Genomic DNA, 24,258 nt, shown 5'->3' with positions numbered 1-24,258 from the left:
AAAAAAAAATTTAAGAAGCCTATGTCTAAGCAAGCAATTAATTAAATCAGTGGTAAACAAGTGCTTCTCCTAATACATTTTCTTTAACCACATTTCAGTTACTTATAAACCACCAAACATCAATGTCCAGTCATTATATCCATTCCCGTTTTGCCCTCTAGTGGTAATTATTTTCAGACATCTTTTTGTGTATCTAGAAAAATGTTTGCTTATACTTTAGTCTATACACATATGAAACATAGTTGTCGCACTATTTATTTATTTATTTTTTTTTTACATTTTATGTAGTCAAATACAGTTACAAAAAGTATTTTTAGCATTCACTGAACACACACCAATCTTTTAACAAAGGGGCATGGTGTCACACATGGGGTAAGCTTTCATAAGAAAGTCTGCCACTGCACAGTCCAGAAATTCAGCACAAACCAAGCAAAAATATCAAACCATTATTTTAGCCAGTGAATACTGTAAATAATAACTTGTATAGGCTTACATTTATAAAATGTGACAATATGCCCTGACCAGATATCGCGGGAAAATGTTTTTAATAATGTACAAAAACTAGCAAAATATAACGATATTGAAGTTTACGTTTGGAAAATACAGTTTTCAAATAAATATTTTATTTTGTGTTGCACAAAGATCAAGCCTATACTAGCACCGGTCTTTCTTATCAACAAATTATAGCCACTATTCATTAAAAATATGTTAAAATTCCTTTAATAAATCTTTTTTTGTGCCGATGTTTGTCTAACTTACACATGGCATGTTGTTTCCAAGTATTTCATCACGCTTTGAAAAGGGAACCGTCAATGTACGCGTCATGGACTTTCCCTTCAGGTTAAACAAAGATGAAAGGCGATTACTACCCTGACTTGAAGAACAGTTTCGCTTTATCACGTGAATCACATGGCAGCACCTAAACAACGGTCCCCACGAGGCGCTCCATTCCATTTATCCTTCAGTGTAAAACTCTAAAAAGAGGACCGATGTAACGTGCTTTGGGATCTCCAGATCTTCGTAAATCTGATAGCCTATATATTTTTATTGTATATTAATTTTGAATGTATAGCGCACTATTTTACACGCACACGCACGCACGCGCGCGCACGCACACACACACACACACACACACACACACACACACACACACATATATATAAAACAGTTTGATGGAAATTTAACGTACAACTGAAATGAGTGTTTAAACCTGAGACACCTGAGAAAGGTTTTGGAGTGTATTTAATCTAACAGGCCTAATCATTAAAAAATGTGGTTGTTCCACCTCCTACTTTGGATATTTACATAGCCTACCAAGCAAAGTCTGCATTTTTAATTCCAAACCATAATTTTAATGTTTACTTTTTAACATTATTTGCCATTTGTAATAATCATTTGACCTAGATGAGCCAATATGGTTTAAACCAGCAGGAAATGCATGAATGTGGTTGTGACATGTTTAAAGACACCACAAACTACCCATGAAAAATATGCCAGAACAAGTAATTACTAGAAATCCAGCATAACAGAATTCACACAGCATACATAAATTTACACCAGTACAATATATATATATTATTTTATTAATATTTATTTATTAATAATTAAGTTATTTTAACTTAACCCTCTTTCAACTTTAAATGAACTGAGCTCTTACGTCACACATTGGAAGGAAATATTAGAGGCATGAAGGAAGACATTTGTGTATTCATCTGCATATTCTGTGGTAATTATGTAATTTGCTTGATTTCCTCTCTGTTTCTATCTTACTTTGTGGTTTTGTTCATGGGGAAAAAAGTCTTGAAGGGTATTTCAAATCTATTTAAATCTAGGCCAAAGACCATTATGATGTTGTCCAGTGGCACATTTAATAATATTTTAAGCAGACCACATGCCACTTTTTCAACGGTAAAGCCAATAATACTATATCTATTGGTTCATTTAAACAAATAGAAACATGTTTAGATAGCTCTACAGGTTTTCTTTTACATTTTTATTGTACAATTAACAACCCCAGTTCCCAAAAAGTTGGGACATTTTGTAAAATGCAAAAATCAAGAATCAGTGATTGGTTAATTATCTTCACATTTTATTTAATTGCCAAAAGTACAAAGAAAAGATTTCCAATGTTTTCACTGACCAACTTAATTTAATTTTATAAATATAAACAAATTACAATGTTTAATCATTTGAGAATTAAGGATACTAATTATTAAAGTCAGTGTCAATGAAAGCATTGCACATACCACGACTGACTTTGCTTTTGCATGTCACTGATGAAAGTCTGGATAGTCTATTTGGTTTTTAGGGCTTTTAGGTATAGATTTAGGTTTATGTTTTTAGGGAGTAATTGATTTTTTGACTATCTGAGATGAGGTCTGGCCCAGAGAACCAATGGCATCATAGTATCCTTAATACAATAGCATCATAGTATCCTTAATACTTTTCTCCTTGAATAACAGAGATTCAAGTTGCATTTATTGATGCAGTGGCAGACTGTGTTAAGTGACAGTGGTTTTCCGTAGTAGTCATCAGCCCATTTGGCTATATTTAATACCGCAGGATGAGAGTTTCTTATGCAATGCCATCTGAGGTCTCAAAGGCCTGACTTTTCCCGTCTTGCCCAACATGTATTGAGAGATTTCGGGATTATCTGAAATATTTTCACAAAATTATGTATGGTAGCTTCAGCTTGTGAAAGACCTAAATTCTTTGTGATTTTGCATTGAGAAATGTAATTTTTTATTCGTTTGACACTTATCTTATGAAAATTGGCACAAAGTGGCTTTGCTGACAATGACTGAGATGCTCCTTTTATACCCTTTTCACTTTTATTTTGCCTGTCTCAACTTATTTTTGAGTGTGTTGTTGCAGCCATTAAAATCAAAATAGTTTATTTTAACAAAATACAATGAGCTGGTCAGTGAGAACACTGGAAATCTTTTCTTAGTTCGTTTGTTCAATCAAATAAAGGTTAAAGAGAATTAGCAAATCATAGATTCTTGATTTTTATTGCATTTTACAAAAGATCTCAATGGGTGCATGCAGGGTATCAGCCTGTTTTGATAATGCTTAGATTTATCTGAAGCAATATGGTTAAGTCTTTTCCTCAGAAATGTTAACACGTCACTACAACGCATATGTTTGTCTCGCCATAACTCTCTTTCCTTTGTACTGTCATCTCCATTGCCAGATCCGATTGCTCAATGACATACTTCAGCCCACCTAACATTTTTTATAGGAATCCTATAACTTTCAGTAAATCACATGAGAGAGCCTTGAACTGAGGCAAGTAAGCAGTGTGAATCTGTAAGTGTGATAAACTTATCTCCTTTTACTGCCATAATGCAAGTTTCAAACAGAACAAGTTTGTACAATGCTACTTTGATTTATATTGATATTACACTCTATCAAGCATACAGCTTTCTGCATGTCTCTCAAATGTTGTCGAAACTACTCACACACAGTTGTCTGAACAAAGAGGGGGTTGTGAGTTCCCAACATGCATTGCAGCATGAATAAATAAGGTTAAAGGATCGGTGTTGTTTGCTGATTCATTTAAAATTTTGGTGTTGTTTTGTCATTATTGTTAGATATTTTTTGTGTTGTGATGTAAGGAAATCACCTTTCTACATTTGTTGATTGACACTGTATGTTCATTTAACACTACATGCTAGTTATTTGTGGTTTGTAGAATGAGTGTTGCTACACAAACAAAATTAACATAATTCACATAACATATTAAATGTCATATGAGACTATAAACATGGCTATTAAAACAATAATTGTAATTAATTTGTGAATTTACTGAACAAGAAATCTGTTGTTGTCCTGACAAATTTACTGATTGGGGTATTTTGCATTTAGTGAATGAACAAATTCAAATCGGCAAAATCAAGTAGTTTTACTTAGTACAATTATTATAATACCTGAATGTAAAAATGTGAATGCATAAAGATGCCTTGGATTTGTAACTTTTTTCAATAATATATTTTTTACAGTGCTGAGAAGCAATATTTAGCGTTAACAATGACTTTGAGAAGAGTTCCGAATGCCAAACAAGTGTTTTAGAGACAAAATCAATAAAAAAGAACTTCAAATAAAAACATAAATCTATAGTCTGTATAGGATAAAGTGCGTTTTGGTAAAAAATAAAATAAAAATCAAACAAATTTTATATTGTCCATCTCAAAGACTCTGACTAGCAACATATGTCATCAAACTATTTACTCTTGTGTTAATTTCTCTCTTCCTCTCACAGTTTCTTCATGTGACCACATTTTCCTTCAGCTGAAATTAAATGTCAACTTGTCTATTTTAAACAATTCGACTCATTTCTATGGGGAATGTCTGAATTATTAACAGGCTGCTTATCAGGGACAGATTCATAGCTGAGATAAGGTTTAAGTACAGGTCTGTGTGACCATTTAACTCTAAAGTGTGTAATAGCATAAAACAAATGAGGTAATGAGTAATAATTAGAAATAAATTAATATAGTGACACAACTATATTTTGAGGATATATTTAAATAAAACATTTTTAACATACAAGAGATGCTGAGTGGGTAGAGATATAGTTGAATTTAACATAACCAAACACAAAGTCAGAGTGAGCCGGTGAAGAGAGTGTGGCTGGAGCACTGAGGTTTGTAGCAGACATTGGTTAGTTTATATCTCCTCTGGAAATCAGCTGTCTAACATGGTATTAGAAAGTCTGATTCCATTCTTTCCAATGAATTGGCAAAAAAAAAAAAATTATTTAAGACTAAAACCATTGAAATATATTGTGTTAGTTTAGGCTTGCTGCTTTCACCCTAATTACAAGTAATGGGATCTTTTAAACTGATAATTAGAAACATGACAAATAGGGTGTTTGTTTAAATGACTAATACCTTTCACAACCATGCAAAATATGATTCAACTAGTTCTGATTTTCCACGGTTCAAGTTGCTCTAAAGTCTAACTGAAAAAAGCAGAAGTGAAGCTTTTAATGTACATCTTTGGCCTGGGTGACGTTCCATGAACTCTATCACACCCTTCATTCATATTTTGTACTTAAATAAAAGCCTATTTGAGTCACATGACTGCTGCTTTGAAATGAATGCCTCTTTGACACATCTTAATTTTCCATCACGGAAGTTTATTGCAGAATTAAACCTTATTCTATGTATTACATGTGTTTCCCCTGAGGTGAAAACATTCAACATTCAACAATCCTTAATATTCAAGGCTTGGTATGTACTGACATTTGTGACAGGTCACATAACCAGTAACAGGATTATCAAGGGCTTTTGCACGTCAATCTCATACATACCTCAGTCAGGAAGTACAGTGAAAACATAGCTAATAAAGGCCCAGGGATACAGGGTGATATACAGGGCCCTTGGATTTGAACACTAGGGACCCTAATGGATATGGACCCTTTTATGTCATCATCCAAAGCTGAAATTATTTTTCTTCTTGGAGCGAGTTTACAGTAAGCATCACACCTCAGTAAATAATACAGTGATTATTCTCTGTGAGAGTAAAAAAAAAAAATGTGTCTGATATTGTAGTGCTGAAAAGGGTAACACTCATTATATGGCAGGTAGGGTGTTTCAGGGTTTTTTTTTTTTTTTTTTTGTGTGTTTTACTGTTGCATCATGTGTTTGTATTGATCTCATTTTCTTTCTCATTGACCAAAAATATCAAACCTTAATTAAGCTGGGTGTAATCTCCTGGAGTCACCCACAGTATATTTATAGATTCCATTGTGGTTTGGAACCTAAAGGCTGTTCCACCTCAAACGTCATTGTTTTCCATTTTCAGTAGTGGTTTTCTAGTCATTAGGTTCTTCAATTTGAATTTCCTTCTTTTAAGTGAGCTCCTAATCTAGTGTACATCAGGTTCATGATTTATTACTTTAAAGTAGAGAAAGGGTGGAAAGGCGCCGGTGTGTATGGGGTGCCGTCCACTGTCCCTGTTACTCACCTGGTTTTTATTGTCTTTTTTATTTGACTTGGTCTGTCGCATCCGGATTCCCTGGTGCTTGGCGGAACTCGGTTGTTCAACAATTCTTTATTCATTTCCCAGGATTACCCGATGGAGTTCTCCACGACTTCGATGTAGGAAAGCGAAGGGACTGTTGAAAAAAAAAATGTCACTGCCACTTCTCCTACGGACATCTTTAGTAGTTTTGAGGTTCAAAAAATTAACCTTAACCGTCCCAATCCCGTTTTATTTTTGTTAATTTATTGCCCCCCCCCCTCTCCTCTACTAGTAACTTTATAAATGAGTTTGCCTAGCTCCTAGCAGATGTTTTGATCAGATATGATCATATTTTAATACTCGATTTTAACATTCATGTATGCTGCTCTGCCAATGCCTTAGCAAGGGAATTTCTAAATTTACTGTCTTCCTTGAATGTTACTCAATGGGTAAATGGTCCTACACACTGTCATGGTCATACGCTTGATTTAATATTGACGTATGGTCTAATGCTGACAATGACATCTGTGACACTCCACTTTCTAATCACAAACCAGTGCTCTTTTCTACACTTTTGCCTGCTCCACCAGTAACCTTACCCCGTCAAGCAGGGTGGTCTCACTCATTCATTTCTCACTCCAATCACATCTTCTCCGAACTGTATTCGGGGGCTGAATATTTACCTGTTTCTGATCTTGCTTCATCATATCCAGATATTGACAAGCAGATTCAGTCTTTTAATAGCAAATGTTCAGAAGTCTTGGATCTTACTGCACCTCGAAAGTTTGTTCATCTTCGAAACTAGTCACAGCCCTGTGTCAATGACAATATCAGTTCACTACGACAGCAATGTCGACTGCTTGAACGTAGATGAAAGAAAGACAGGTTGCACATATAATTTGAAATGTTGAATGTTTCCTTACAGAATTTTCAAAGGGCTGTTAGGACAGCTAAGCACAAATTCTTATCTGAAATTATTGTTAAAAACTCCCATAGCTCTAGAATGCTATTCTCAACTATTGATTCTGTTCTTAAGCCCTCTGTTAAAGGGATAGTTCACCCAAATAGCAAAATTATGTCATTAATAACTTACCTTCATGTTGTTCCAAACCGTGATACCTCCGTTTATCTTTGGAACACAGTTTAAGATATTTTAGATTTAGTCCAAGAGCTCTCAGTCCCTCTATTGAAGCTGTGTGAACGGTATACTGTCTATGTCCATGCACGCCCTCAGATCAGTTGGACATGGTTGTGTACAAGAGGTAAAAACGATATAAATACTGTTCGTTTTCTTACACAAACTGCTCGTTTCGTGTCTTAGGTCATCAATGTGTACTTACGATGGGGAATTGTTTGATTTGGACTTCTCTGTGCATGCTCTTTGAGGTGGTGACCATAGACCTCCATTATATGAGTCACAGACAAGAACGGTTTGACCTAAAAATATCAAAATGGAAACTACTGAGGAAACAAAGACACCTACATCTTGGATGTCCTTGAGGTAAGCTAAAACATATCAAAATGAAAAGTGAAACTATCCCTTTAATCCCTTTAAACTTGAAAGTGAACTATCCCTTTAATGCAGAATTCCGAACTGAGGAAACAGAGGGTTTAAATACGCTGAGACAGGCAATGGAAAAACAGGGAACAGGTAAGCAGCAAATTATAAATATTGGTAATAAATGAACAAGAACTCAGACAAAGACAACCATGACCTAGAAACTAAACAGAACATTAGAATGAAACTAAACTAGGCATGATCATGTTTTATACGGTAAAGCTGCTTTGAAACAATTTGTATTGTAAGAAGCACTATATAAACAAATGTAAAAAATGATTGCGACGACGTATACCATGACCTGAAGGTTTAGAACGAAACTAAACAGCCTTTTACCTGCTAAAACAACATAACTATCAATCAGAGGCCAGAAGGCATGTAGTACAGTGTGAAAAGATTTTCAGCTATGTTTTGGTCAAATTGAGGCCTCATATATCAAATATGGTATACCAGGGTCTCCAACACTCTTAAAAATAAAGTTGCATCTTGATGCCATAGAAGTATAAATGGTTCCAAAAAGAAACATTAACATCCGAAAAACCATTCTGTTTCACAAAAGGTTCTTTGTGATGAAAGAAGGTTCTTCAGATTATAAAAAAGTTAAGAACGAGGTGGTTCTTTAAAAAAAACATTGACTGAATGGTTCAGTTCAACTCCAGCCCCAGTTAAACACACCTGAACCAGCTAATATGGTTTTCACTGTTACTTGGTATTTGAGCAGGACTGGAACTAAAGTGAACTGACGTGCAATTGCTTGTAGGAAAACAGAAGGCAAGTCAAAAGTAGTTCTAGACAAGTCTTCACTGTATTCCTTGCCAAATTATTTCAGTTATTTCAAAGCATTTTAAGTATATGTAAATACAGAATATAATTACATCGCCATGTAATAATATAAAAGAAAAGGTAAACAACAACAACAAAAGAGGGAAAAAAGTAGACACTATCTCTATCCTAATAATAATTATAAACAATTACAATTGTATACAATAAAAATGTTCAATAAAGCAAACAGATACAATGGATGAACCATTTCGTATGGTATACACATAACATCTCTCTCTCTCTCTCTCTCTCTCTCTCTCTAATAAACTGCATTTCTTGAACATGAAGGAAAATATACAGCTTGTTCAGTAACTGAGAGATAGAGATTATTTGTCTAACAATTCTGTTATCGTCTTTTTGAATGCAACTTCCACAAAAAGTGCCTCACCTAATTTAAAATGCAGTTGGCTTGCTAGGAAAAAAGTAGATGGGGCAATTTCGGACACAGACATTGAAGTATCCCTCCATCCACCATCCCTCATCCCCCACCACCCTTGTTCTCTGAGAAATACTTTATGGCGTTAAGCTCTAAATCTGTAATGCATAAATGTTATGCATAAATGCTATACCCAAGAAACTCAAAAACTTTACAGCATTCATTTGCGTCTAGTAATGACATGTCTTTTTTTTTAGGCCTACATTTACCTTATTTACCTATTAATACCTTATGATCAGTCTGCCATCATCCAGTTTCATCTGGGGTATAATTTGAACACTACAGTATCCAGTGCATCTGCATGTGCATGTTCAAGGCATGCAGTCTGTTTTGATATGGCTTAACAGAACCTTTCTACAATACTCAAAGGTATTTAAGGGGTCAAATATTTCTCAAAAAGTTTCCTGTGAAACGCGTTCTTTATAATACAGATTTGGAGTGACAATGAAACAAGTTTAAACATTTCACAGATGATGCCTCTTTCTGTATTAGTCAGTAATTAAACTCTAAAATGCCTGTAGCAACTTGATTTGCTGTTCCTGATATGCTGGGAGTAAAGCAAATGAAATATCGTTGGGCCTGTACATGAGTAGAACATTTGAGTGTGTGTTAAGGGCACTTTTGATTAAGATACAATCTTTGGGTAGATTTATGTTTTTTGTACAGTAGCATGATCATTGCTCACGTCACAAGTTCCTCATTTTTAAGAAACTGATGTAAGCACAGGCAAGTGACTATAATTATCTCTAAACAGAACTTGTATATTCCATGGAGGGCTAAACCTGGTTCAGTCTATCCATTATTATTATTATTTTTTTTTAACATTATAATTTTACCTTGAATGTGAAAGGCTTCCGGTCAGCCACTTCCTGTTATTTTATCTGTACAAAACAGCCTTTTATGCTGCATGATATTGCAAATTTGTATTTGTTATTGGGAAATGAATCAGATCTCTCACACATTTACAAGAAATAGCTTACAATATATGGTGAATAGCACATTGGTGCATACTGTATAACCCATTAAATGCCTGAGGTGAGTTGGTCCTGACTCTGGAAACCCCCTTGTGCATGGATATTACACATGCATTAAATATTTCTGTTGATTATTATTTGTCTGAGGACAAATACCCCATAAAAAAAGAAAAAGAAAAGAAAACCGCTGTTATAATTATGTCTTTATTTTCCTATTTACTATATACCAGTATTTTAATATACAAATTTTGGGTTTGTAATATGAGCTTTGTAACAAAGTTTGCAATATGTTTATTGCATAAATTAAGTGTGATGCATGTTACCATAATGCCCTTTTTATTTGGGTGAGTAACCCTGTACTTTTTTGTTATTATTGGCCATCACTGATGGAGGCCCTAATCTGATTAACTTTAGTCCTTCCGTTACATTATTAATAGCACATTTTACAGCAACACAGATTGTAACAGCTCAAAGACGTTAGCAAATTACCATGAAATCATTCAATTAGATAAAGTATACAGGTCCGCCATAATTCTTGTATTTTTATAGCAGTATTTTATATAGTGGACACTACCTACTTTATAACCCATTAAATGCGAGTTGGCCTTGACGCTGGAAACCCCCTTGGGCATGGACATTACATACACATTATACATTTTACATAGAATTTTACTTGTCTGATGACAAATACCCCATTTTTATTGTAAAATTAAAACTGAAACTGTTATAATTCTGTCTTTTTTTTCTTCAAGTATTTACTATATACCAGTATTTAATACACAATTTCTGAGTTTGTGTTTTAGTCAGATCATACTACTGTTTATTTGAGCACCAGTGTTTTTCCCCTGAGTTCTATAAAAAATGTTTCCTGCCCACAACAAAACCCCAATATACTCAAGAATTCTGTTGACATTTGGTACAGTTTACATAATCAGTTATAGGGGACTATCTACCCATTACATACTGATAACTATCATGCAGTGGAAAGTGTGAGAGATGTTTGCTCTTACAGCATCACTGTACACATTAAACCAAGGGCCCCCTACCTTTATCAAGTAAAAGACCTCCTTGTAGAGATAGAGCAGCTTGTAGTGTTACACTTTAAGCCTGGCCTAAGATATCATATGTAGTTTTATATTCATGTATTTACTTTGTCCGGATGATTACATTGCAAAGTCATTATTTTAATTAAAATATTTTAATTATAAGGGACAAGATAAATTATGCTGAATTTACCTTCTTAACATTATTTCTTAGAATTAAATTAGGTTAAACCTAATATTGCAGAACTTCTTGCTGACTGATCTTGGTTAGTACTAACATTGCTTGTACATGTACTTGGTAATGCAATGCAGTTTTAAAATATCTAAATATCAAAATCTAAAAAGTCTTTATAATGCATTTCTGTCCTCAGACTGGAACCATAGTAATTGCGAAGGAGCCAGATCTTTTTTTACAAAGGTGTCTGTCTGAACTTGGACAGGAAGTTGCACAATACGTCGTTTGGCCATATCCCCAAAGTCAAGATCAAAAACCAACCTTTCGTTCTCTAAGTATTTTGCAAGGAGGAAGTGTGTCATTACATTTTTTACTTAAGAGGAAAATCTTTTTTAGCATACTTTCACTTTTGCTGTTTCTTCTTGTTCTTTTTCCTCTTTCACGTTTGTGGTTAAGAATAGCTTTCTTTGTCTGTCTGACTTTTGAAATTTCTCCTGTCGATAAGCATCTGAGACTCAGTGATTGTGCTTAAAAACATAACTTTTCACATGCTTTTCAAGTCATTGGCAAATCAATTTTACAGTTTCATATTATCTGATATGACATGATTTTCATCAGAATTGAGTATCTCTCTTTTTCAAAAAGCTTTGGGTTTTGTTTGCTAAAAAGGATGTGTGACCTCACGTCAGAGTCCCCCATACTCCTGGAAACCACATACAGAGAACAGACATGGTATACAAGCACTTAAAACTCGCACAAAAATGCAATTTCAAATCATGCTATTCTCAAATATTTTACTGATTTTTGAATGTTGTTGTATATTGAATGAACTACACTGTGATTGTTAGTGATTTAAACGGAAAAAGTGATATTATCATATACAGTATGGTAAAATTATATCTTAAAAGACTTAGACAAATATAATTTAACTGTAAAATATGTTACCACTAAAGAGTATGCATTAATCTACTCAAGAAAGCAATATATTGTCATTAAAATATTTTCAAATATATTCTAAGTCAAAAAGTATGAATTCCCTTATAATTAACGAGGAAAAGGACATTCTTACAAGTCCCATCATAAACCATTACATTCATTTAGATTAAATATATTAGATAAAATTTGATTAAAAAGTAAATTGTAAATTGTAGTATTTTCTGTTGTAATCAGTGGCACCACTGTGGTTTTTGGGCCCCTGCATTCCAGGACGTTTCCCCCTTGGGGCCCCTGTATTTATGGGCCCTTGGAATCATCCTAAATCCCCCCCCCCCCCCCAATCCACTCCTTAATTGACACCTGTGCATTTAAATCTGTTATTTCCTCTTAAATTCACAGTTAGTGACTGACATTAAAGCATACCATGTCTTCTTTCCACAAATGAAACTCAAACTAAGGAGTATATTAAGGTAGCCAATTTTTTAAGATTACTTCACAAACTGCTAGAAGTGGCAAGGGCAGAAAAACATGTATAAAGATAAACAGGTTCCACAAGGATGATTGGAAATTCTGCAGATTTTCATTGATGAAAAAATTTGTCACACACACACACACACACACACACACACACAAATGAATAAATAAAAATGAATGAATGAATGAGAGATCATTATAGTAGTCTTCAGTTCACAATAATATTGTGTCTATAAGCAGTGGCCCTAGAAAAGGTATTTGGAAACTCAGAAGTCTATGAATACCTGGGTTAAGTGTGTAAAGTTTGGGGCCATCCACAGTAGATTTGATCAAATACTAAATATGAACTCAGAAGTAATGATCAGAAGCAATGAATGAAAACATGCTTGGATTTCAATTAGTGATTGACGGGAATATGGCAATTCTGGGAATTCAAACATGACTGGGAAATTCTCCATTGTGTTTTTCAGGATGTCCATTGTGATAACACATGCACACTTTCTCTCTAGAGGAGCTAATGGAACTTTGAGTTAATAATACCAAATGACAACTCATCCACTGATGATTATTAATTTAGATAGTTTTGGTTTAAGCATTTTAAGATCTTTTCCTCACTAGGATTTTTTTTTTTAGCAAAATTAAAATCTTAATCTTTTTTTATTTTTATTCTTTTTACCCTCTCTGTTAAAGAGTTCCAAGGCCATAACTACTAGACCTGAGCCCACAACATTGTCGTAGTTCATTATTTGTAAAGCGATTTAAACAAATTTTCATTATTTAAAAGGATTGCAAGCATGTCATTTTGACTGTTAATTGGCATGGTTTCATAATGTATCTGCACATAATGCACATGCTGAAGCCTGGAATTGAACTGCTGGTTTCGTCTGGCCAGAGGAGAACTGGCCCCCAGATTGAGCCTGGTTTCTCCCAAGGTTTTTTCTCCATTCTGTCACCGATGGAGTTTTGGTTCCTTGCCGCTGTCGCCCCTGCTTGCTTGGATGGGGACACTTCATTTACAGCGATATCGTTGACTTGATTGCAAATGGTTCCAAAGATACTATTTAAACTGAATTGAGATGGATTCAGTGATGAACTGCCTTTAACTGTCATTTTGCATTATTGACACACTTCTCCTACTTTTCCTAATTAATGCTGTTCAGTTGCTTTGACACAATCTGTTTTGTTTAAAGCCCTATATAAATAAAGGTGACTTGACTTGATTCAAAAACTTTTTACATTAATAAGAAAAATAAAGTACCCATGTATAATTTCAGTGTCTTACGTTAGTCATTATTTGTTGGTGAAATACTTGTATTACTAAATGTATTTTTAATAAATACGGATATATATATATATATATATATATATATATATATATATATATATATATATATATACCTAACTTCCCCCAAGTCAATTTATTTAGACTTTATTCTGAAAAATTGTTAGATAAGTAGTGATATGCAGTTACATCATTTTCTTTTCACTATTCATAATATGCAAAATGAAAACACAAACATAGAATTATTTTTACTTCATAGCTTTATTACCATTGGTTAGATTTGTTCTTCATGTTCCAGTTTAAAACATTCAGTTTCAAAACAGGCTTATAAATAAATAAAAATATATATGCTCCTTAGACATAGCATTTTTTCTAGACACATTTAAATACAGATATTAAATAAATAGTACATTAATTTAACACATGAATTAAAAAGCAACTTAAAAAAAAGTTTTAGAGTCAAAAGTATTCATTCATAGAATGGTAATGCACTTTTTACAAAAGATGACAGATGAAATCAGTTCATGTAGTTTGTTCGATTTGCTCAGTTCATTCAGAGTGCAGTGTCCCAAAGAGTTTGTCCCAGTGAGTGAAGTATGGAGCATAGTTGGATTTGAACTTCTGATGGTGGACATCATGGTGCGGAGCTCCTCCATACAGACCAAAAGGCACCAGTCTGTGTGTCGCCCATGGCAGGTCATAGCCACAGTGGTCCTCAACTGACAGCCACATGTTCAGCATATGGAAAAGCATCTCTGTCATAGGATGAACCCCCAGTAACATAGGATTCACAGCAGCGAAGAAACCCAATGACAGAGTCTCCCAAGCCCCTGAGTACTCAGTGGCCAGAGCAAAGGTGGACGTGTATTTGTGATGCACCTTATGGAAAGTGCGGTAGAGCCAAGGTACTTTGTGATGCAGAAGATGCCATACAAAGTACTGGAAGTCAAAGAGAAGCAGGCAGGCAGCAAGGTCCCAGATGACTCGCAGGAGCCCAGGTGCCATCGCTGTGTAGCTGACAGGTCTCCAGTACCAGTGCAGGACACTCATTGGGAAGATGTACATGGCATGGTTGTAGAGCGAGAGTGCAAGGCAGCTCCACATCATCTTCCAAGACACAGTGGTTTTCTGTTGAATCTTGTATCTCCTTATCAGTGCTACCCTAGGAGATAGGGTATCCAGTACAACAAAAGGCAGGCAGAAGCTTAGGTAGACTGTAATTGAGAAGAGAACTGGGAAATATGGAGACCTTAGCACGGCCTCGTACTGCAGAATGCTGTCCCAGATGTACTGTAGTCCAAACATTGCCATTTCTTTTCAGTTCTGTTTTTCTGAATGGCAGCACATGTTCATCGTGCCGCTTATATCAAGCATTCAGTCCCGCCCCTTTCCACTACGAGCGCTTCAGCTCCCCTAAAATGGTTCTTCCTGTTGGAATTTCCAGAAAATGTTGCAGTGCTTTCAGAGAGTAGCTTATCTTTTGTCATTTTAATCAGATAAGATAGGCTAACTATATAAGTTCATAAATATAAAAATCATGCATTAGACTACTATAGAGACTGAAAATTGTTTACTAGCCTACACAAATATTAATATAAACGATGATGGAAAGACAGTGTGTTGAAACACAGTGAAGAGATAAAAGCGTGAGGTTAGATTCCGAATTTGTAAACGAATTTACCATTAAGGAGATGGCACTGTGTTTTTCTGTTTAGATAGCAGCTCAATCAGTTAATCTCGCCCAGTCTCACTTGATATGGATATTCCACATTCCGATTTTTCAAACCTTTATTAATCCGACAAAATATGACAGTTAATATTACATTTCTTTGTGTCACTTTTAACTTCTGTAAGAGTATCTCCAGAAACAGCAATGAGACTGACAGTGGAACAGTTATTCCAGTTTTATCAAGTAAACACCGCCGTCTGCTGTTTTTAAGAGGCAGGTGCTGCTGCAACACTCGAGCTCTCAACATTTTTATTTGTTTGACACGCTCTGTTAGCCTATATACATACATACATTTTCTTGCCAACGAATTCATTTTATAAATACTCCACATCATTACGCACATATCAAACTTGACAGTACTCTGACTATAGCGTACGTCTCAAAAAATATCTTGAATTTTTTTTTTTTTTTTTTTTTTTTTACAATATTTTTCACAAGGAATACAAATAAATGCTAACATTATTGCAAACAATCATAGAATGTCTAACTCAGTGAAGTACCTCAGGGATAAAATGTTGGTTTAAGAAAGTAGGCCTATTATATGTTAAAAATAATTAAAATTTACAATGATTAAAATTATTTTCACATACACAATGTTATTATATATATTGCCCATGCTTTCTAGATGCTCTATTTACTTATTTGTTTGTTTGTTATTGTATTTGTTTTTCAAGCGAAAAATATACTTTGCAATATTATGGGTTTATGACAAACAAAAATCTAAAGTAATTTGAATTTAGATCAGCACGTCTGCTTTTGCAGTGTAGCCTATCACGAAAGCGAAACCTCTCTCTCTGCCTATTTAGTTTCGTTTTCGTGACATCGAATCTTTCAATACGCAGACCGAAGGGAAAGAACGCATCCTGAAATAAAAATGAGGTAGGCGTGAATAGATCCTACTGTAAATAACTAATTTGACCAAACATGCAGTTTAAATGTAGCTCTGTATGTGCTGACTAATCTTAAGCAAACGTGTCTTAAACACGCCCAAATCACCCAATATGTCAGTTGCATGTTCTTCAGTTGATGTAGGCTATCTCGTAGTAGTCATATTATTTCATAACATCTATCTAATCTTTTAATCTAAATTTGTTTAGCAAAATAATGTGCACTGCTGTGTTTATTTATAAAAAAATATATATACTGCCAGTCATACCTTGAGTATGTTGTACAAAACAGATAATTTATTTTCCTCTGTCTCCAGCAACAAAGACATGGAAGCTACACTCAGGCAGCTGGAGTGTCTTTTTACATGGGGGGTAGAAAAATCAGACATAAGGGGTTGGAACAGCTTACCAGACAGACTCCATGATAGGATCAGATTTTGTCCACAAAAGTATCATGCTATATATTTCAACCTTCTGGCTTTTATCAGCCACCTGGACGGTAAAACTGAGAGTGCACTGGATTACCTTCAAAAGGCTGAATTAGCATTAAGGGAAGACCAGCGAAAGAAAGCTGAGTTCCTTGTGACGTTCTCCAGTTTTGCATGGGTACACTATCACTTACAGAGGTTAAATGATGTGGAAGATTACCTAAAAACCATAAAAAGTATATGCAAGGACATACCAGGTTCATCAGATTACTCCTGTAGCTTGTCTGTAATACATGGTGAGAAAGGCTGGAGCTTTCTGAGACTTGGAGGAACCTTCTATAAGCAAGCAGAAGAAAGTTTCTCTAAGGCTCTTGAGGCAGAACCACACAATGTGTTTTTTAATGTAGGCTATGCAATAGTGCTTTACAGGGTAGATGGCATGAACAAAGCAGAAGACACTGGAACAGCCACCGAACAGCTAAGAAAGGCTCTCAGTCTGGAGCCTACAAACACTGAGATCATGGTACTTTTGGCTTTGAAACTCCAGAGGTCAAGGAGACAGGAAGCACAGAACCTAATAAAAGAGGCCCTCAGGTTGTCTCCTGATGTCCCACAGGTCACCAGATATGTTGGTAAATATTTCAGGGTAGAGGGTTCCATTAAAGAATCACTGTCTATCCTCACTAGGGTAGTGGAACAGGCCCCATATTCCTCCTTCCTGCACCATCAAATCGGCCTTTGCCATAAACGGCTGCATATTCAGATGTTGGAGGAGAGGAGGCCTGGTAGACATGTTCCTGCTGCTCAGAAATCTGCTAAGGTGGTGGAATGTATCCAGCACTTCTCAAAGGCTGTAGAGCTGAAGCCTAACAATATTTATGCCAAGGTTAATTTAGCAGAGGCCTATGGGGAGAACCGACAGTTTGAACAGGCCGAGAAGATTTTCTGCAGCCTGATAGATGACAAGGCTCTCAGTGAGTCTGATAAGCAGCACTGCTACACAAACTATGGTTTATTTCTGCTTTACAAGAAAAAGGATGAAAACCAAGCCATAAGTCAGTTCAAGTCAGCATACTTGATTCCTATCGACAGCTACGAAAGGAAAAAAGCTGGCAAGAAGCTCAGACTAATCGCAGAGAGGAATCTCAAAACCAGGCAGAACATCAAAGAAGCATACGAGATTTTGGCTTTTATATCTTCTGAAGATAAGCAGGAGACGCAAGCAAAGGAGTATCTGCAGAGAGCCCATCAGCACTGCTCACATACTGATGAGCTGTCAAAAACTTTGCTAAGGGACTGAAATTTTAACTTACTTGTGCATACTATAATATAAAATAAAATATAAAATATACTATTTATAAAAAAAAATACTATAATGCTTTTAATGTGCACTATATATTGTCAGTGGCTGAATAATGTTTATGTAAATAATAGTGTACTTTAAAAAATGCTGGGTTAAAAACAACCCAACTTATTTGGCAACCCACCACCGGGTAAATACTGGACGGAACACATGCTGGGTTATTTTGACCCAGCTGTTTGGGTTAAATATTTTTACCAAAAATGCTGGGTTGTTTTATTTAAGTCTGTTGTTCAAGAATTATTATATTACTGGCTTAAAATAATAATAATAATAATAATAATAATAATAATAATAATAATAATAATAATAATAATAATAATAATAAAATAATTATTAGAGGCAACAGCAATAATCATTTATTATTAAGTAACAAATGGACAAAATACAAGGCAATTATAATTCATTTGGGTGAATACAGCATAGTTTACAATATTACATATATTTAAACTCGTTTAACAAGCATTTTAGACATAAAAATGTAACATTTAAAAAAGTAGCATTTAATTTTTAACCGTTCTCAATCATCTTGCCGATGTCTGAGCCGGTGATGGGCTGCTGGTCACAGGGGAACTCTGTGCCTAAAATAATATAACTCATAGCACAGTAAAGACTTTATAAATAAAATAAAATGTAAAACCGCTCTCTCCTGTAGAGGGCGCAAAAAGCCCGAGCTCTGACTGTAACTCAGCAGCTGGGGTTGTTTAATCAGAGACCGGCTTAAAGGTACAATATGTAAGACTTTTTTATTAATATCCAAAAACAACTAAAATAGTGTTATATATTTTGCTGACTTGTGTACTTACATTATTCCAAATGTTTCGAAGAATGTATAAATCCAGAAAAATAAGCAATTTTACCTAGTGACAAGGATCTTGTCCATAGTGTCATTGTGTTGTCTGCCAATGGTGTCATAACCCCTCGATTTCCGTTTTGTTTTGTAGAAAACAAATGGAAACACCAAAGACGCTTTAATATGTTGTGCATTGTAATAGCTGTTATTATAGCTAGTATCACACACTGTGTGTGTGTGTGTGTGTGTGTGTGTGTGTGTGTGATCAATCCATTATCAGTGCCGTAGAAACTTTTACACTAATGCTGTGTGCTGCACAAATCATCTCTCATGTTGTTTACCATGTTACTGAAGGTTGTGCAAAATACAATAAACAATGTCTACATCAGGGTGAGTTTAAGCAAACTGCAAGTACTATTTGTTCATAAAACAAATACAATGGAAAAGTGTACCTTTAGAATAATAATAATAATAAAAAAAAAAATAGAAATCCCATATAAACAGTCACCCAACTGGATTCCATTAAAATCCTATAGGAATGATCCTACAGGATATTTATGTCTTGTCCTACAAGACTATTCCTATCAGAATCCTATAGAAACGTTTCCAAAATATGATAGAAATTCCAAGTAGAATTCTGTACAGTTTTCTTATTGGAATACTTTAGGATTTTTTGACAAGGGAGACCAGTGACGATCGCACAGAGTAGCATTATAACAGAACTTTCAAATCTATCTAGTAGGGCTGTCACGATATTCGATTTTTCATATCACGGTTATTGTGGCCATAAGAATTCACGATGTCGATATATCGTGATATCTATAGAAACCTTGGGGTGAGGAAGATATCAGTCAAATTATTTTTTACTTTGTTTATAGAGTTTTTCTTTTTCACCCAATGAGCATAATATTGATACTGATAAACGCAGGGCATAAGACTCTGGCTTTCTCCGTCTTCTTTGCAGCTCCTATGAAATAACAAGAGAGAAAATACTGTCAAGTTCAACAGTATGATGAATAAATATTAATGGTAACACTTTACAATAAGATGCCATTTGTGAACATTAATGTATTAACGAACATAAATGAACAATGAACGATACATTTATTACACAATTTATTAATCTTTGTTAATGTTAATAAAAATCGAGTTATTCAATGTTCATGTTCACAGTGCATTAATGTTTACAAACACAACTTGTGATTTTAACAATGCATCAGTAAATGCTGAAATTAACATGAACTAAGATTTATAAATGATGTGGAGATATTGTTCATTATTATTTACGTTATTTATATATGTTAACTAATGTAATTAACTAATGTTAACTAATGAACCTTATTGAAGAATGACCACAGATGGGGCATTAAGTGCATGGCACTGCGACCAACTTAACATTTTACAGAGTTTAATGTACAACCCGAATTCCGGAAAAGTTGGGACGTTTTTTAAATTTTAATAAAATGAAAACTAAAAGACTTTCAAATCACATGAGCCAATATTTTATTCACAATAGAACATAGATAACATAGCAAATGTTTAAACTGAGAAAGTTTACAATTTTATGCACAAAATGAGCTCATTTCAATTTTGATTTCTGCTACAGGTCTCAAAATAGTTGGGACGGGGCATGTTTACCATAGTGTAGCATCTCCTTTTCTTTTCAAAACAGTTTGAAGACGTCTGGGCATTGAGGCTATGAGTTGCTGGAGTTTTGCTGTTGGAATTTGGTCCCATTCTTGCCTTATATAGATTTCCAGCTGCTGAAGAGTTCGTGGTCGTCTTTGACGTATTTTTCGTTTAATGATGCGCCAAATGTTCTCTATAGGTGAAAGATCTGGACTGCAGGCAGGCCAGGTTAGCACCCGGACTCTTCTACGACGAAGCCATGCTGTTGTTATAGCTGCAGTATGTGGTTTTGCATTGTCCTGCTGAAATAAACAAGGCCTTCCCTAAAATAGACGTTGTTTGTAGGGAAGCATATGTTGCTCTAAAACCTTTATATACCTTTCAGCATTCACAAAGCCTTCCAAAACATGCAAGCTACCCATACCGTATGCACTTATGCACCCCCATACCATCAGAGATGCTGGCTTTTGAACTGAACGCTGATAACATGCTGGAAGGTCTCCCTCCTCTTTAGCCCGGAGGACACGGCGTCCGTGATTTCCAACAAGAATGTCAAATTTGGACTCGTCTGACCATAAAACACTATTCCACTTTGAAATAGTCCATTTTAAATGAGCCTTGGCCCACAGGACACGACGGCGCTTCTGGACCATGTTCACATATGGCTTCCTTTTTGCATGATAGAGCTTTAGTTGGCATCTGCTGATGGCACGGCGGATTGTGTTTACCGACAGTGGTTTCTGAAAGTATTCCTGGGCCCATTTAGTAATGTGATTGACACTTGTCATTGATGTCATTGATGCAGTGTCGTCTGAGAGCCCGAAGACCACGGGCATCCAATAAAGGTCTCCGGCCTTGTCCCTTACGCACAGAGATTTCTCCAGTTTCTCTGAATCTTTTGATAATGTTATGCACTGTAGATGATGAGATGAGATTGACGTTGAGGAACATTGTTTTTAAAGTTTTCCACAATTCTTTTCCACAGTCTTTCACAGATTGGAGAGCCTCTGCCCATCTTTACTTCTGAGAGACTCTGCTTCTCTAAGACAAAGCTTTTATAGCTAATCATGTTACAGACCTGATATCAATTAACTAGATGTTCTCCCAGCTTAATCTTTTCAAAACTGCTTGCCTTTTTAGCCATTTGTTGCCCCCGTGCCAACTTTTTGGAGACCTGTAGCAGGCATTAAATTTTAAATGAGCTAATTAAGTGAATAAAAGTGTAAAATTTCTCAGTTTAAACATTTGCTACGTTATCTATGTTCTATTGTGAAAAAAATATTGGCTCATGTGATTTGAAATTCCTTTAGTTTTCATTTTATTAAAACGTCCCAACTTTTCCGGAATTCGGGTTGTAGCAATGTGGTCACACAGTTTTTCAAGATCAGTTTTAATCGTGTAACTGTTAATATGTTTGAACAAAGAAATAAATAAAGTGTTACTACGCACAGGCCATATTGATTGCCAATACAAAAATAAGATGAGTAAAGAAAACGTGGTACTTTTTAAAATTATCACCCTTTACTTAAATATATGAACACAGAAAACCGCTTATAACATGTTAATATAACGTTTCCCATACTATGACCAGTGTTGGGGAAAGTTACTTTTAAAAGTAATGCCTTACAATATTGTGTTACTCCCTAAAAAAGTAACTAAATACGTTACTTAGTTACTTTTTATGGAAAGTAATGTGTTACATTACTTTTGCGTTACTTTCACGTTACTTTTTAAATATGAGCAGGGCTTGATTGTTTTTAATATAAGAAGTTCTATTTATAGCAAATGTAAAAGCCCTTTCACACCAAAAAGTGTAATGAATAAACCTCAGGCTGAAGGAAAAGTAAATTCACGTCTGTACAGTAGAACACAGGAGAAGAAGGTTCAACACTCTTCAGCAATAAAAAAAAAACAATGAAGTACAATTGTTAGTTTATCTAAAGTCATTTTTTAATTATTAGTATGGTTGAACTGGATCATTAAAGGTCAGCAGCAAAGACACTGTTAATAAAATGGGAATAGATACATTTGTGTTATTTAATATATTTAGTTATTGCAGGTTTGCGTCATATTCTGAGTTTGCATTTCACTGTTTTGATTAATTTTTATGAATACTAAATCTGTTTGTTTTTTTTGTTTTTTTGTGAGTGGGATGAATTAATGCACATTCACATTTAGTATAGAACTACAGTAACATGTTCACACAGCGCACACAATGCCTCCATACTTCCGATTTCTCCCAATATGGGAACAGGAGGCTTGTCAGTCAAAAAATGGGAATACAAAGTAACTGGCATTACTTTTTTGAAAAAGTAACTCAGATATTTTCTTGTAAATTAAAAAGTAATGCGTTACTTTACTAGTTACTTGAAAAAAGTAATCTGATTACGTAACTCGCGTTACTTGTAATGCATTACCCCCAACACTGACTATGACTAGTAAAATAATAACAAATAACTCTGATGAACACGGCTCTCCTTGGGGTATCTGTGAGCGCTGCGTCTTCTTCTTGTGTGGCAGGTGTCAGAGTTAAGGCACAATACTGCCACCTGGGCACTCAACCAGGTACTGATGATGGAGTATTTCCATGTGGTGTTATCATAAGAGAACTGTTCATTTTAACTATTGCGGTTATCACTAATACCGGTATATCGTCATACACTAAATTAACATGATATCGATAATTGTTTATTTGAATATCACGGTTATCGTCAATACCGGTATATCGCGACAGCCCTACTATCTAGTATGATAAAACAGCGCTGCTTTTCCCCCACATACGCAAGACCCGAAGGAGCGAAAGTGGTCGACTATGGGATAATAAAAACTCAGCTGCTTCGAGCCGTGTGTCACAATCTTTCAGCGGCCTCATTTCGCTTCAACAGCTTTCAGCATTACCCTGCTTCATACTATTTTACCACGTTAATAAATCATTAGCTCATCCATGAACATGAAACAGTTTAGACAGTCTTCACATCTTCACATGACGGGTCATATGACACGATTTAAATTGTTCCTTTCTGTTTAGAGTGTAACAAGCTCTTCCCTCACGAAAAAGTAGTATACTTGAAGTTTATTTTACTAAGTATACTTAAGTAAAGTTCAAGTATACAATACTTCATGTAGCAAGTATACGTATATCAGTGTGCTAGTAGTATACTTGTAAGTGTACTGTTTCAGTACTCCTTGGGACTAAATTGGCCCACTTTCTAGTATATAAAAGTAAGTATCCTTTAAGAATAACAGTAGCAAACTTTGAGTACACAAATAGTTTACCTCTATGTTTGTAGTTTGTACTGCAATTATACTAAAAGTGAACTTATAGGTATACTGATAGTTTACTAATTACTAGTTTATTAATTGTAGTTTTATACTGCAAGTATACTCATAAGTTTTCTTTAAGTGACCTTTACATCATACTTAATGTATACTACTATGTCCCTATTTAGATTTTAATGTGTATATATTTTGTTGTATGAATATCTGAACATACAAAACATCCACAGAAAGGACAGGGTATCTGCTTGTAAACAAAAACATTTTATTTTAGCTTCATGCATTATTTTTAAACACTTTAATGTGTTTCATAAAAAATAAAGAAATAAAATTTTGAACCAAAAGCTGAAAAAAGACTATGAATTGGATTCAGAATGATAATCTAAACGTATATGGAGTCGATCAACACCTCAAAGCTTTACTGTAATTACCTCTTCATCGGTCGACATTTTATTCTGTAACGTTACAGTTTTGATGCCGTTTCATGTC

The 24,258-nt window shown here is 34.9% G+C and overlaps 2 protein-coding genes across 2 annotated transcripts; one reads left to right on the top strand and one right to left on the bottom strand.

Moving 5' to 3' along the window:
• Positions 1–14,020: 14,020 nt before the first annotated feature.
• Positions 14,021–15,013, bottom strand: ch25h (cholesterol 25-hydroxylase). The gene has a single exon (XM_059532992.1). The coding sequence runs from the start codon at positions 14,976–14,978 to the stop codon at positions 14,217–14,219; it is 762 nt and encodes a 253-aa protein (XP_059388975.1). The 5' UTR covers positions 14,979–15,013; the 3' UTR covers positions 14,021–14,216.
• Positions 15,014–16,182: 1,169 nt separating this feature from the next.
• ifit9 (interferon-induced protein with tetratricopeptide repeats 9) lies at positions 16,183–18,039 on the top strand. Its single transcript, XM_059532991.1, has 2 exons — positions 16,183–16,275; positions 16,601–18,039. The coding sequence occupies exons 1-2, from the start codon at positions 16,271–16,273 to the stop codon at positions 18,009–18,011; spliced, it is 1,416 nt and encodes a 471-aa protein (XP_059388974.1). The 5' UTR covers positions 16,183–16,270; the 3' UTR covers positions 18,012–18,039.
• The last annotated feature ends 6,219 nt before the right edge of the window (positions 18,040–24,258 follow it).

The sequence above is a fragment of the Carassius carassius genome, chromosome 40 (genome assembly GCF_963082965.1).
Source record: "Carassius carassius chromosome 40, fCarCar2.1, whole genome shotgun sequence".
NCBI classification, from domain to species: Eukaryota; Metazoa; Chordata; class Actinopteri; order Cypriniformes; family Cyprinidae; genus Carassius; species Carassius carassius.
This window is presented reverse-complemented; position numbering and strand designations above follow the sequence as displayed.